The 12653-nt window shown below is 40.6% G+C and overlaps 1 protein-coding gene across 1 annotated transcript in view; it reads left to right on the top strand.

Moving 5' to 3' along the window:
* Positions 1-12653, top strand: part of WDR64 (WD repeat domain 64) — a 147655-nt gene that overhangs the window by 44769 nt on the left and 90233 nt on the right. Inside the window, exon 9 of the mRNA XM_017532117.2 lies at positions 5809-5888. Coding sequence (XP_017387606.1) covers positions 5809-5888 — 80 coding nt within the window. The remainder of the gene's footprint in view (positions 1-5808; positions 5889-12653) is intronic.

The following is a 12653-nucleotide window of genomic DNA, read 5'->3' as shown; positions in this document are numbered from 1 at the left end:
AAAAAAAAAAAAAAGGGATTTAATTGACTCACAGTTCCATGTGGCTGAGGAGGCTTCAGGAAACTTACAATCATGGGGGAAGGCAAAGGAGAAGCAAGGACCTGCACATGATGGCAGAGATAAGTGAGCAAAAGAATGACTTGCCAAACACTTAAAATATCATCAGATCTCATGAGAACTCACAAGAACAGCATGGGGGAAGCTACCTCGGTGATCCAATCACCTCCCACTAGGCTCCTTCCTCAACACCTGGGAGTTACAATTTGAGATGAGATTTGGGTGGGGACACAAAGTCTAACCATATCACATAGTATCTACATTTTATTTTGTTATGAATGAACATCACAGGCCAACATTGTACATGAAACTGTGAGTCTGGTGCCTCTCTGCTATGGGTGGTGTTTACAGATGCGGCTCACTAAGGTTCCCTAGCCAAGAGGACAGCCTCCCTCCTTCCCAATCCCACCCTGCCACCCTGAGAAGGAAGTATAGTGTGAAGGACCTGGGCTCAAGTCCAGAAACCAAGCTGATATCTCAATGCACTGGAAGGTATATGAGAAAACATTCTTCGCTCTTAAAGTGCTATCGAAATGCTAGTTAACATTATCATAATAGATTTGTCACAAAATGTTTGATTTTTTTATGTGCACTTGTTAGAATAAGATACTTCTAGTAACAGAATGAAAAAGCAGTCTTTTAAAGAATATGCAGCTGCATATGAATATGAAATACTGGAAAGCAGGCCATCTTTCATTTTCTAAATTGACATCAATTATGTGAGACTTTCTACTTGAAAGCAATTTTATTTAAAGGCACAGTTCACTCATTTGTAATTCATTTAATTATGTGGGCTCCTATGATTATTTTTTGTAGGAAAATAGAGTAATTATATCTAAAGGGCAAATATCCTTAAAAAACTGAAATTTTAAGAATGGGAAGTATGAACACAGTTTCACATGCTGAAAAATGTGAGTAAAAAGGTTGCTAGACCCTTTTATGTGTTCATAATCAGTTAATAGGGTATTAAATCGCTCTTTTTCTGCTGTCTTAGAATTTCAGCTAATGCCATTCTAAAGAGAGGTATAGTAGACCGTCCTCAAGAATTACTGGAGAGGATCATAGTAGACCCATGACCTCTACACCATCATCCATTTCCAGCAAATATGAATATGATACAACTAGCAATTCTAAAATAATTGAAAAGAGGGATTAAGGTACATAGTTGTGGGCCAATGGGTGAAGGCACGGGCATTTTGTCTGCCTTCCCCAAAACGGGAGTGGAGGTTGGGGCAAGAGCTTCTGCTGCCCCAAAGCAAGTGATGGTAGGTGCAGAAGATCCTGCTCCAGAAGATCCTAAAATCGGTAATGCATCTGGTTCCCAAGCGGCTAGTGGCTAAGGCTCAGAACTCACAGGTCACCTTGGGCAGTCTTGACATGCGATATGTGTGTGCCATGACCACCACTTGCTTCCTCATGGAGAATTTCTTTATTAATTTTTTTCTTTTTAGAGACAAGGTCTTAATGTTATCCAGTCATGTGGATTGGAGGACAGGGGCATGATTATAGCTCATTTCACCTTCAGATTCCTGGGATCAAGCAATCCTCCTGCCTCAACCTCCTGAGTGGCTAGGGATATAGATGTGTGCCAACATGCCTGCCTAACTTTTATTGATTTTGGTAAAGATGGGGTCTTGTTATGTTGCCCAGACTGGTCTCAGATTCCTGGCTTCAAATGATTCTCCCACCTTGGCTTCCCTAAGTGCTGGGGTTACAGGTGTGAGCCACCATGCCCGGGCCTCATGGAGAATTCTGAAGGCCTCAGGCTGGGCCACATTTCCTGGCCCTGGGCATTTTTGCCTTTATAGGTTCCTCCCACCATAATACTATCAATCTTACACGTTATTTTTCATATACTCTTTTTTTTTTTTTTTGAGGCAGTCTTGCTCTGTCACCAGGCGCCAGGCTGGAGTGCAGTGGCGTGATCTCGGCTCACTGCAACCTCTGCCTCCTGGGTTCAAGCAATTCTCTGGCCTCAGCCTCCCAAGTAGCTGGGACTACAGGTGCGCGCCACCACACCCAGCTAATTTTTGTATTTTTAGTAGAGACAGGGTTTCACCATGTTGGCCAGGATGGTCTTGATCTCTTGACCTCGTGATCCGCCTGCCTCAGCCTCCCAAAGTGCTGGGATTACAGGCGTGAGCCACTACTCCCCACCTCATATACACTTATGTCTTCAACATTTTTCTTCTGTCTGAGGAAAAATTTAGTATGTTTTCATGGGCCCTACGAATTCTAATTTTGGGATGTGAAAACTAAAATGTCCTATCACCCTAAGCTTTTATTTTTTCCTTCTGATTTTAAGTGCAATTAGAATATGTCTGCTGGCCCCTAAAAGTACTTAGGGCTGCAGACCTTGTGCCTACTGTGCCTAAGGAACAAGCCGACCCTGGCTGGAGGAACGGCAAGTGTGGCAAGGCTGCATTCACACTGACACTGTCCAGCATAGTGTGAACTCCCCGTGGGCCACGGAAAGTGGCTTTGCTGGAGCCATCCTAATGGGACTTGGCCCAAGATCGAGGTGACATAATAAGACAAGGATAGAGGAAAATAATGCCATTTCTGGTTTGTGCTACATCCAGTTCAGTTCACTCAGTCAACCAGCTATGGTGACAGAGCGTGTGACTGTCAAACCTGTACATGAGTCATCAGCTAGAACCTAGCTACTTCTCATCTGGGACATTTAAGCATTTTCAAAATTCTAAATACTGACTTCTGATTTATGTTACTAAATTGAGACTTCTTTTTATGAACTTTGCATTTGATAGAAAGATTACTACTTATAGACTTAAATTAGTTCAAAAAAAGGTTTAAATAATTTTAGCAATATTCTTTCACCTAGAGATAATACTATCTGTTCCTCCACTTAGTAAAGCTTTCTACCTAGCAATGAATGTGGTTATTTTGCATTATTTTTAATTAAAATTTTAAAAATCAATTTGTTTTCAGCTGATTATTCTCACCCATTGAGACATTTTAAGAAATTTTATTCAAATTATTGATTTTTAAATTGTAGTGTGTATTTCAAAAAATATGATCATTGTTCCTGCAAACTGATAGCCTGTTAGCTAAGTGCAGGTACAAGATGTGTTTGGGGGATCACTTATTTCTTTGATCTTTGCTTATTGTGGTGAACCTGCCTTTCCTGTTGTTTCACGTTGGCTGGCTCTGGGCCTGGGGTCCCCCTTTTCACGGGGCATGCACTCTCAGTTCACCACAGCCCCTCTTCTCCCTATGGTGTCATACTCATCCCCTTCTCCCAGCTAGTTTACCTGCCCGGCTGGTAAACTAGCCTTTGAGTTTGTGACCCTCAACTGGATGAACACTCTCACCTCTGCTCTTGTAGTTCACTGATGTATCTATCCACTAGGGCAGTGTTGGGCGTACAGCTGGCACTCATAAATGTTGTTGACTCACTGACTGAGGACCTGCTGAGTAAGCCCTAAAAACTCCATTTGTTTCATAGGACTTGCTGCCTGGGGCAACTTTCCTTACCCCGAGTATTTCCCTTTTGGAGTACACTTAGAGTCAACCGTCCTCTCTCTTTAACTCCTTCATAAGCCCATTGACATTCTTTGATATGAGAAATTATTTTTTTAGCAATCTTAGACACAGCAGAACTTTTCAACCATATGACAAGCCTAAGCCTTTGCAATATAAAATTTTATAGCCAGCAACCTTCAAAGAATCTACAAATCAAGACCTCTCTGCACCCACCAGCCTGTTCTGATTTTGCTTCTTCCTCCGTATCTAGGTGCATTGCTGCTCAAAAAGTATAATGAATTACAACAGTCGTTATTCATGTACCTCTACCCCAATCAGGGACCGCTGTGATTGGCTGTGCAGGCTGTGCCCTCCATAGCTCTGGGATGCCATCCACAAAGGGTGTGCAGTTGCCCTGCTTGACCCTACCCCAGCTGCACTATAGGGGAAGGATAAAATCTAAGATTTAAGAATGGAAGAAGCTATTTAGGTCATAGTCAATCCTTGATTTCATAAGCGGGCACACTATAGCTAAGCAAAATTAAGTGACTTTTCTAAAGTCATATATTTAGCAACAGAACACAGCCAGAATCTAGGTCTCCTGACCTCATGTCCACGGTGCATTCTAAGTCGACTTCACCAGTCAGCCCTGTCCTCTCCACCCACTTTATGGCAGGGCTCTATAAAGTCTGCCCATCCCACCTCTTCCTTTTACTGGAGCTCCCATAAAAAGAACCAAAGAGTGCTTGTTCTTTCTTGAAACTGTATCAGGAGCCAGCCCATGTCCTGTGAGGTCTGCAAAGCAGGGAGAATATACTCCAGGGGCTATGCAAGATGATCCATTAGAATGGGGGTAGAAAACTCTAGAGGTTTTCTTTCTTTTAAATTTTTATCTCATTATTTTATTGTTGTTTGTTTTTGTTTATATAATTTTAATTCAGTAATATATATACATAATTTACAAATAAATGTCAGTGGTGTGCATGAAAAACAATTTTAAGAATTTTTTATTTTTTGAGACAGAGTCCCCCAGGCTGGAGTGCAGTGGTACGATCTCAGCTCACTGCAACCTCTCCCTCAAGGGTTCAGTGTCTCCTGTCTCAGCCTTCCGAGTAGCTGGGATTACAGGCCTGCGCCACCATGACTGGCTAATTTTTGTATTTTTAGTAGAGATGGAGTTTTATCATGTTGGCTAGGCTGGTCTCGAATTCCTGACCTCACATGATCCGCCCGCTTTGGCCTCCTAAAGTGCTGGGATTACAGGGATAAGCCACTGTGCCCAGCCTTTAAGAAAAATTTTAGTAGACATTTATGACTCCACCATTGAAGTGTCAGATTTATCAAGTTAGGGCTGAGGTCCGTGATTTTTTTTTTTTTTTTTTTTTTTGGTATAGATGGGGTTTCTTCTTTTTTCCCAGTCTGGTCTGGAATTCCTGGGCTCAAGCAATCCTCCTGCCTCAGCCTCCCAAAGTATTTGAATGACAGGTGTGAGCCACTGTACCCAGCCTAGAAATTTCTTTTTTTAATATCCAAAGTGATCCTGATGCACAACCAGATTTTGGAACCACTACACTAAGGTCTTGAGCATTCTGACCTAAGTAAACTTAAGATATTGATAAAGTTGCATATACAGGTTTAAGGATAACTATTTACTTTAGGCTTAAGGAAGAATAAAGTAATTTAATTGGAAAGGCTACATATGGCCCATGGTATAAATGCCTGAACTCCGGAGTTGGCTCTTTCATTTATGATGCTCAAAGTTAGTTGAGCAAACTCTTTTTTTCACATTGTTTTCTCGCATTAAACTAATAAGGTATGTTTCAGCTAAATCATAAATCCGCATCCTCCTAAAGTTTGCAATTCAGACTTTACTTCCATGCTGTCTCACTGATGTTGTGACTGTGCCCTGAGCACTCTACAGGCTTTCATTTAATTTGCATCCATTTCTTTCATATTGAGAAATATGAAAGTTCAATACTTGGGCAGTCATGGCAAGAATTCATTCTTGCCTGAGGTCTAGGGTGATAATTGCAATGCAAGATACTTCTGGTTATTGCCCTTTAGGTTCAATATCTCAAAGACGATCCCAAAATATAAGTAGATTCTTACTGTTAATGAGGACTTAATCATTACTTATAATATTGTCTGTGGGCAAATGGATTTACAACCAACTTAGAAATGAGCCTATTAAACATAATCTATTTATATGTCAGAATTAACTTGATGAAGAAAAATATATACATTTTACATCTAATTTGTGTTTTCCAGGCCTGTCAGAGAGTTTTCCATGCCAAGAGGAGCAAACACTTTTTGTTATTGTGTTAAAGCAAATGTGATTGTCACTGGAGGTAAGAGGACAGTTCACATTACATGGAGATTTTCTACTTTGCCAACAGTGTTCTCTTTGCTTTTTGGTGCTGGGGGAAAAAATCAGGGAATTTACAAATTTGCATAAAGCCAAATCTGTCTGCTTTTTTCTTTCTGGCTTCTGGATTTGGTGACATACTTAGAAAAGCTTTCTTCAGCTTAAGAATGTGTGAGACAAATTTTCCTGTATTTTACTAGAATTTTTTCTTATTATTTTGTTTTATATTTTACCTTCAGAGCTTTAATCCATCTAGAGCTTATTTTTATGTGTGAGAGCGTGAGTTCCTGGGCTTCCCAGGAGACCTGGAGCCCCTGAAGCAGAATGGCACTTAAGTGTGTGTGTGTCTTTTTCTGGAGAAAATGTTCAAAATTTTATCAAATCCTCACGAGGAGATCCTGACCAAAAAGGTCAAGAGCCAGTGGTTTAGAATTAACAGACAAGAAAGGCAAGAAGAGAATCTTGACGAATACCAACATTTAATAATTGCTATGCAAGATATTTCTGGTTATTAGGCTGAGGCGGACGGATTGAGACCATCCAGGCTGGGATGGTGAAACCCCGTCTCTACTAAAAATACCAAAAAAAATAGCTGGGTGTGGTGGTGTGCGCCTGCAACCCCAGGTAATTGGGATGCTGAGGCAGGAGAATTGCTTAAACCTAGGTGGCAGAGATTGCAGTGAGCCAAGATCGTGCCACTGCAGTCCAGCCTGGCTACAGAGCGAGACTCCATCTCGAACAAACAAACAAAAAAAAAAAAAAAAAAAAGAAAGAAAGAAAGAAAGAAAGAAAAAAGGTTATCTGCTAAGAGAAAGGAAAAAGATGACACAGTAAGTTTCTGGGTGAAGGCAGAGGAATGAAATGATCTTTGAGACTCAGACTCCTTATTTCTAATACGGAGGTTTTAATATAGTATGATGGTTTTGAGGCTGGGCCCTAGATTAGACTGTGTGGGCACAACTCCTGGCCCTCTCACTTGTGAGCTGTTTGGTGAGCAGGCTGTTTATTTCTTTAAGCTTCAATCTCATCTGTATCTGAGATGATAACGGTACCTACCCATAAGGTTATTAGAAGAATTAAACTGAGTGGGCTCCATCATTTACGCCTGTAATCTCAGCACTTCGGGAGGCCGAGGAGGGAGGATTGCTTGAGTCTAGGAGTTCAAGACCAGCCTAGGCAACATGACAAGACTGCTAGTCCCAGCTACTTGAGAGGCTGAGGCAGAGGATCACTTGAGCCCAGGAGGCTGAGGCTGCAGTGAGCCATGTTTGTGCTACTACACCCCAGCCTAGGCAACAGCAAGAGCCTGTCTTAAAAAACAACAACAGAACTAAACTAGTTCAAAATACTCAATACGAGTTTGTTATTAATAATGTGAACAATAAGAAAATAATACCTGGCCAGGCATGGTGGCTCACACCATTAATCCCAGCACTTTGGAGGCTGAGGCAGGAGGATCGCTTGAGCCCAGGAGCTCAAGACTAGCCTGGGTAATACAGTGAGACCTTGTCTCTACAAAACAATTTAAAAATTGGCTGAGCATATGGTGTGCACCTGTATCCCGAGCTACTAGGGAGGCTGAGGTATGAGGATCACTTGAACCCAGGATGTTGAGGCTTCAGTGAGCTGTGACTGTGCCACTGTGCTCTATCCTGGGTGACAGAGTAAGACCCTGTCTCAAAAAGAAAGAACAAAAGAAGGACAGGAAAGGGGAGGGGAGGGGAGGAGAGGAGTGGGGAGGGTGGGGAAGGGAGAGGAAACACCTACTTTATAGGGTGGTGCTTAAGCTTAATTGAGACAATTTATGCTTGGTGCATAATAGGTTCTCAATAAATATTAATCCCCTCTCTGTTTATACACATTGGCAAAATCACTTTGGCAAATGTGGAGGCTTTGTTGGAATAAAATGAAATCTGCGATTCCACTTAGGAGACTGTTAGAGAAGACTTGAGTGAGATGGAGAGGGTCTGAATTACTGTAGGTGCTATTATTAAAAAAAAGAAAGACTCGATCTCAAAGACATGGGAAATTAATTATTCATAAGACTTGGAGATGGAATCCTTTTGGGGATTAGTAAGAAAAATCAACCTGCTCCATGTTTGTAAGGTGGGAGGAATGAAAGAGTAGCGATTGTGTTGATAGTTACACGGAAATTAGGAAGAGGGTGCTTACCGGGAGACGGAGAACAAAGGAAAGCTCCACTGTGAACTTAAATGTCCAGTGCTGACTAGACATCCAAGAGAAGATTCCTTTTGGTGACAGGAAAAGACCTGGTTGGAGATGAATGATGTCCGGGCTCCCTGGGCCACCTGAATCGGGGAGAAGATGAGCTCCCAGAGGTTCCTCAAGAAGGCCGGGTAGCCTTACAAGAGACAGGAGGCGTGTAGACTTGCAAGACTTAAATGAGCAAAACAAAAACACAAACAGACGTCGAGGAAGTGGCCTATATTGAAAACCCAAACTTTAAAAAGGGAAGAAACAATATTTTTTAAAAGAAGAAACCTCTGTCGTTCCCCAAAAAACCAATAAATACATCATTGGCAAAAGAGTTTACAGCAAAAATATCTATTAAAGGAGCCATGATGTTTAATGAGTAAGTGCTATTGGCTCTGTCTATGGTCAGATTTCTTCAAATTTCTCATTCTCAAACATACACAGCAGGAGGTTCGGTTTCCCATGTAAAGCGTCCTGCCTCATTCCTGAAGCGCCGATACTGCTAAATATAAAGACAGCCAAGCTCCTATTTCATGGCTGGGGAATCTCCCCTAAGGGCATAAAGTTAATTTTTTTTTCAAGTACACTGTGCATTCAAAATTTATATTTAAATCTATGCTCAGCTTTGGGCCTTCTATAACACTTAACCTGAAATTAGCTTATGATTCCAACAGTATTACAAAAATCATATAGTAGTCTATTGTCAAGCACAACAAATCAAAACAATGCACCAGAAGTTAGAAGAGCTGGGTTTAACCATCTTCTGGCCAATAACCAACTGTGTGATTTTTCAGCAATCACTGCATCACTCACTCGGTTGTGCTCATTTTCCTTAACTGGTAAAAATGAGGAAGTGAGACTAAATACATTTCAAGATCCCTCTGAGCCTAAAATACTGTGATTCTATTTTTTGAAGAACTGCCTGTTCACAGGGAGATAAACTAAAAATGTTCTTTGGAAAATTTGGAACCCAGTTTGCCAATTAGATGCTACTCAATATATAATTACAGCTTTGTGCACTCAGAAAAACCAAAGCGTTAATTGTCCACAAACCTCTAAAACTCAACTGAGGACACCAAGAAAAGAAAGGAACGCATATGAATAAGAAGTCTGTAAAGAAGTGCGTGGGAGTCGTGGCTTGGGGAGGGAACAAGTTTCCTGATACCTGGTAGTGATGATTCTAAGAAAAACAGGAATCCAAGTCTCTAACCACACTAATTACAGTTATTATTTAAAGAGCTCCATACTGAGGTCTGGAACACGTTAAGAAACAAACGCTAGAATCAGAGAAAAGTGCGATACTTTCAGAAAAAGAAGTGGGCTACTTATATCCCAATTGCTTTATCGCCATTGTCCCTTCCTGAGTTGATGACTATCTTGGCTTATTACTTTCCAATGGAAATGGGCACATTTTTTGGTCTGGACTACACATCAGAAGGAGGATGCAGAAGATGAGTGGAGGAGCGTCCCTTGGTGTGAGAGAAAAAGGAGCAAACACGTTGGAGAATCAAACTGCAGTGAATGTTCCTCTCCCCATTGCATTTCTTAGTTAGGCAAAAATGTTAGCCCTACTTCTCCTTCAGTGCAAACCCTGCACATGAAACCCTTTGAAAAAGCGGTACTTAAATACAGGGCAAGTGTGAAATTTGATTCCAGAATCCGATTTTCACATTATGCTGTCACATTAATCTTAACCAACTCCTCTGAACAGCCCTTTGTCCTCATACACAAAAGTATACAAAACGTTAAGAATTGACCAGTTCTCGTAGGCTTTGTAAATTTTAGTATTTTAATCATTTCTAGGGGTAGAAAAGGTGTTTGGTAAAGTTTTAGGATTTAAACCACTTCAGTGTTTTTGGATGAAGTCATCTGACTCTCATTAATCTCAGTGTTCATTATAAGACCCTCATCTACATCTTTGAAAACTTACTAATTATGGGTTTTCCAGCTCTCTCACAGAGGGAAGAAAACACTTAGCAGTATTACTGACAAGCAACTAATACTTTTCATCATGCATAATTTATTGAATTGTCACAGTTATGCAGCCTCTATTAGTAGGAAATGCAAATTCCCTGTAACTGAAAACGCATTTTTCTCAGGAGAATACTCTTGTTGATTAGTGACTCAGCCAAGCACATTGCTAAATGTACGGTATGTTCCCACTGGCGACTCAAAATATACAGTGAAAGCAGCTTTTCTAGGCATAGTTGAATATGTTAAATGTGCGGGGACATTTGATGAGCTTGAAAAAAAGCAGAAGCTTTTGCAAGAAAAAAAAAAAAAAAAAAAAAAGAGCCAAACCAGGACAGAGTGCTTACCAAGAAAACCTACAAATTTCGAGCATCATTTTGGTGACCATCAAGAATATTTTTGCTGAATAGTGTTTGCAGCTAGGCTTTTTAGGAATTAAGTTCCCAGTATGGAAGGTTCAGAGTAGAAACACAATTATCTCCCAAAAAAGATATCTTGGGGGCTCTGCATGCATTTTTTCCCATATTTTACTCAACAAATATTTTTTGCACAGTTGCTGTAGATTAGGCTATTAATCTATAAAGGTCATGTTGTGTTCCTAATCTGTAAACATTTGAAGTCTAATGGTACAAATAAGACAAGCTGATAAATAACTACAAAGTATAGCATGAATCAACATATGATGGTGATGGTGGTAATAACACAGATGAAATGACATAGGCATTGAGAGCTTAGCATCATGTCCCTTTCTACTCATTCTACCTCCACAAAGTCACCACCTATGATTCCATTCCTATCAACAAAAGTAAGCAGAGCTGGAGGACATCTGGGTGCAGGCAATAGGAAACCTCCAGAAGATTGGGTTTTCTTCACAACGCGTAGTGGACAAAGTCCTTAGTTTAAGAGGCCTAGACCTTTCTCAGGTGGCAGTTCTCTACTGCATTCTCCTTCGTGTGATATACAAGTTACAGATTTTCTTCTGGGGATAGCCTATAGCCTGGGCTCATCATCCGGGAATGATAATGCCCATATGAGGGGATGCCCCACCAACATGATGTAAGATCGCCTGTGAGTGCAAGGCTTAGGTTCTGAACATGTCTGAATAATGTGGTACATCTTGGCCATTGCTGATGAAAAGCAAAGACAGGCAAGATACTGCATTATTGGAATTATTCAGCTTGAATCATGTAACTAAATACCTGGCAAGTTTCTCATTATCTGTAAAAATTCCAGATTGCCCTCTGCTTTCACTGTAGTGATCTCTCCCTCCAGAGCACATCATCATGAAATGCTAGAGTTGGAAGAAGCCTTGAAGATTATAATTTTACATGAGGAAATTGAGGCCCTAGACAAGTCGCACAGCTAGTTAGCTGGCAGAGCTGAGACTGAGTCAGTTCTCTTTGCACCTCACTCATCCCTGTGTTCTTCCTGGAGCACAGAAATCTGGTTTAGTAGAGGCTGTCTCTCTCCTGCTTTTCTCTGTGAACCGAGCCTGCTCATCTCATCAAGAGTGATGCATCTAGATGAAGTGACTCACCAACTGAGAGAAGAGTTTGCTCAAGGAAAGAAAATCCTCTCTTTGATATGTGACTTCATCTGAATTCTGTCTTCACACACACACAGAAGAAAGAAAAAATAGCAACAAAGAAACAGGGAGTTAACTCTTTATGAACCATAATATTTATAGTATAAAGTTCTATCTTTAGTTTTGACATCCTCTTTACAAATATTTGTTTTCCCTCTATATCTCCTTGCCTTATTGCTACTGCTAGATTGTAAACTCTCAAGAGCAGGGATCATATTTCATATATCTGTATAGCAGTTCTTCTCCCCTAAACATAATCAAAATACATCCTAAATGGTAGAGGAACTTGGAATAATAGTAATATTAATTGTTGCCTTATGGTCCAGAAACTGTTAAGTTACACAGGTACAATTCCATTCAATCTTCACAGTAAAACTATGACGTGAGTTCCGTTTATCCCCCATTTCATAGATGAGAAAACTCAGATGCAGAGGTGAGCAACTTATTTGAAGTCATAAAGCTAGTTAACTGCTAGAGCCAGATTTCAAATCAAATCTGACTCACTCAAAATATGCATCCTTAACCACCTTATGAGTGACTCTACAAGCCAACTCATTTACTTAGCAAACATGTATTAAGTACTGACTACCTGCCAAACCCTGCTGTGGATGAGAACTACTAGGCTTACCAGATAATGGGTAAACAGTTAGACAAACAGACAATTATCATTGAATACAATTAGTGCTATAAAAGAGAGCAAAGGAAAACACAGTAAAAACACAGAAGAAGGAGTCTGAACTTCATCTAGGGCAGAGGAAAGTGATTAGGGAAGGCACTGGGGGGAGTAATGACCAAACTAAGTCTAAAAGGGTGTAAACTTTGGTCTTCTGAAAAAGACTTTGGGTAGGGACAATGTCTAGAGTTTCTTTGTATCCTTTACTTCTCGCAAAATACTAAGGGCACAAAGGTATCAGAAGAGAAGGGGGAACATAGGTTTTAAAAAACACCAAGTGCAGAGTTAATTTCTCGAGAGGTTTT

Source organism: Cebus imitator, unplaced genomic scaffold, assembly GCF_001604975.1.
Source record: "Cebus imitator isolate Cc_AM_T3 unplaced genomic scaffold, Cebus_imitator-1.0 Scaffold75, whole genome shotgun sequence".
Taxonomy (NCBI): Eukaryota; Metazoa; Chordata; class Mammalia; order Primates; family Cebidae; genus Cebus; species Cebus imitator.
This window is presented reverse-complemented; position numbering and strand designations above follow the sequence as displayed.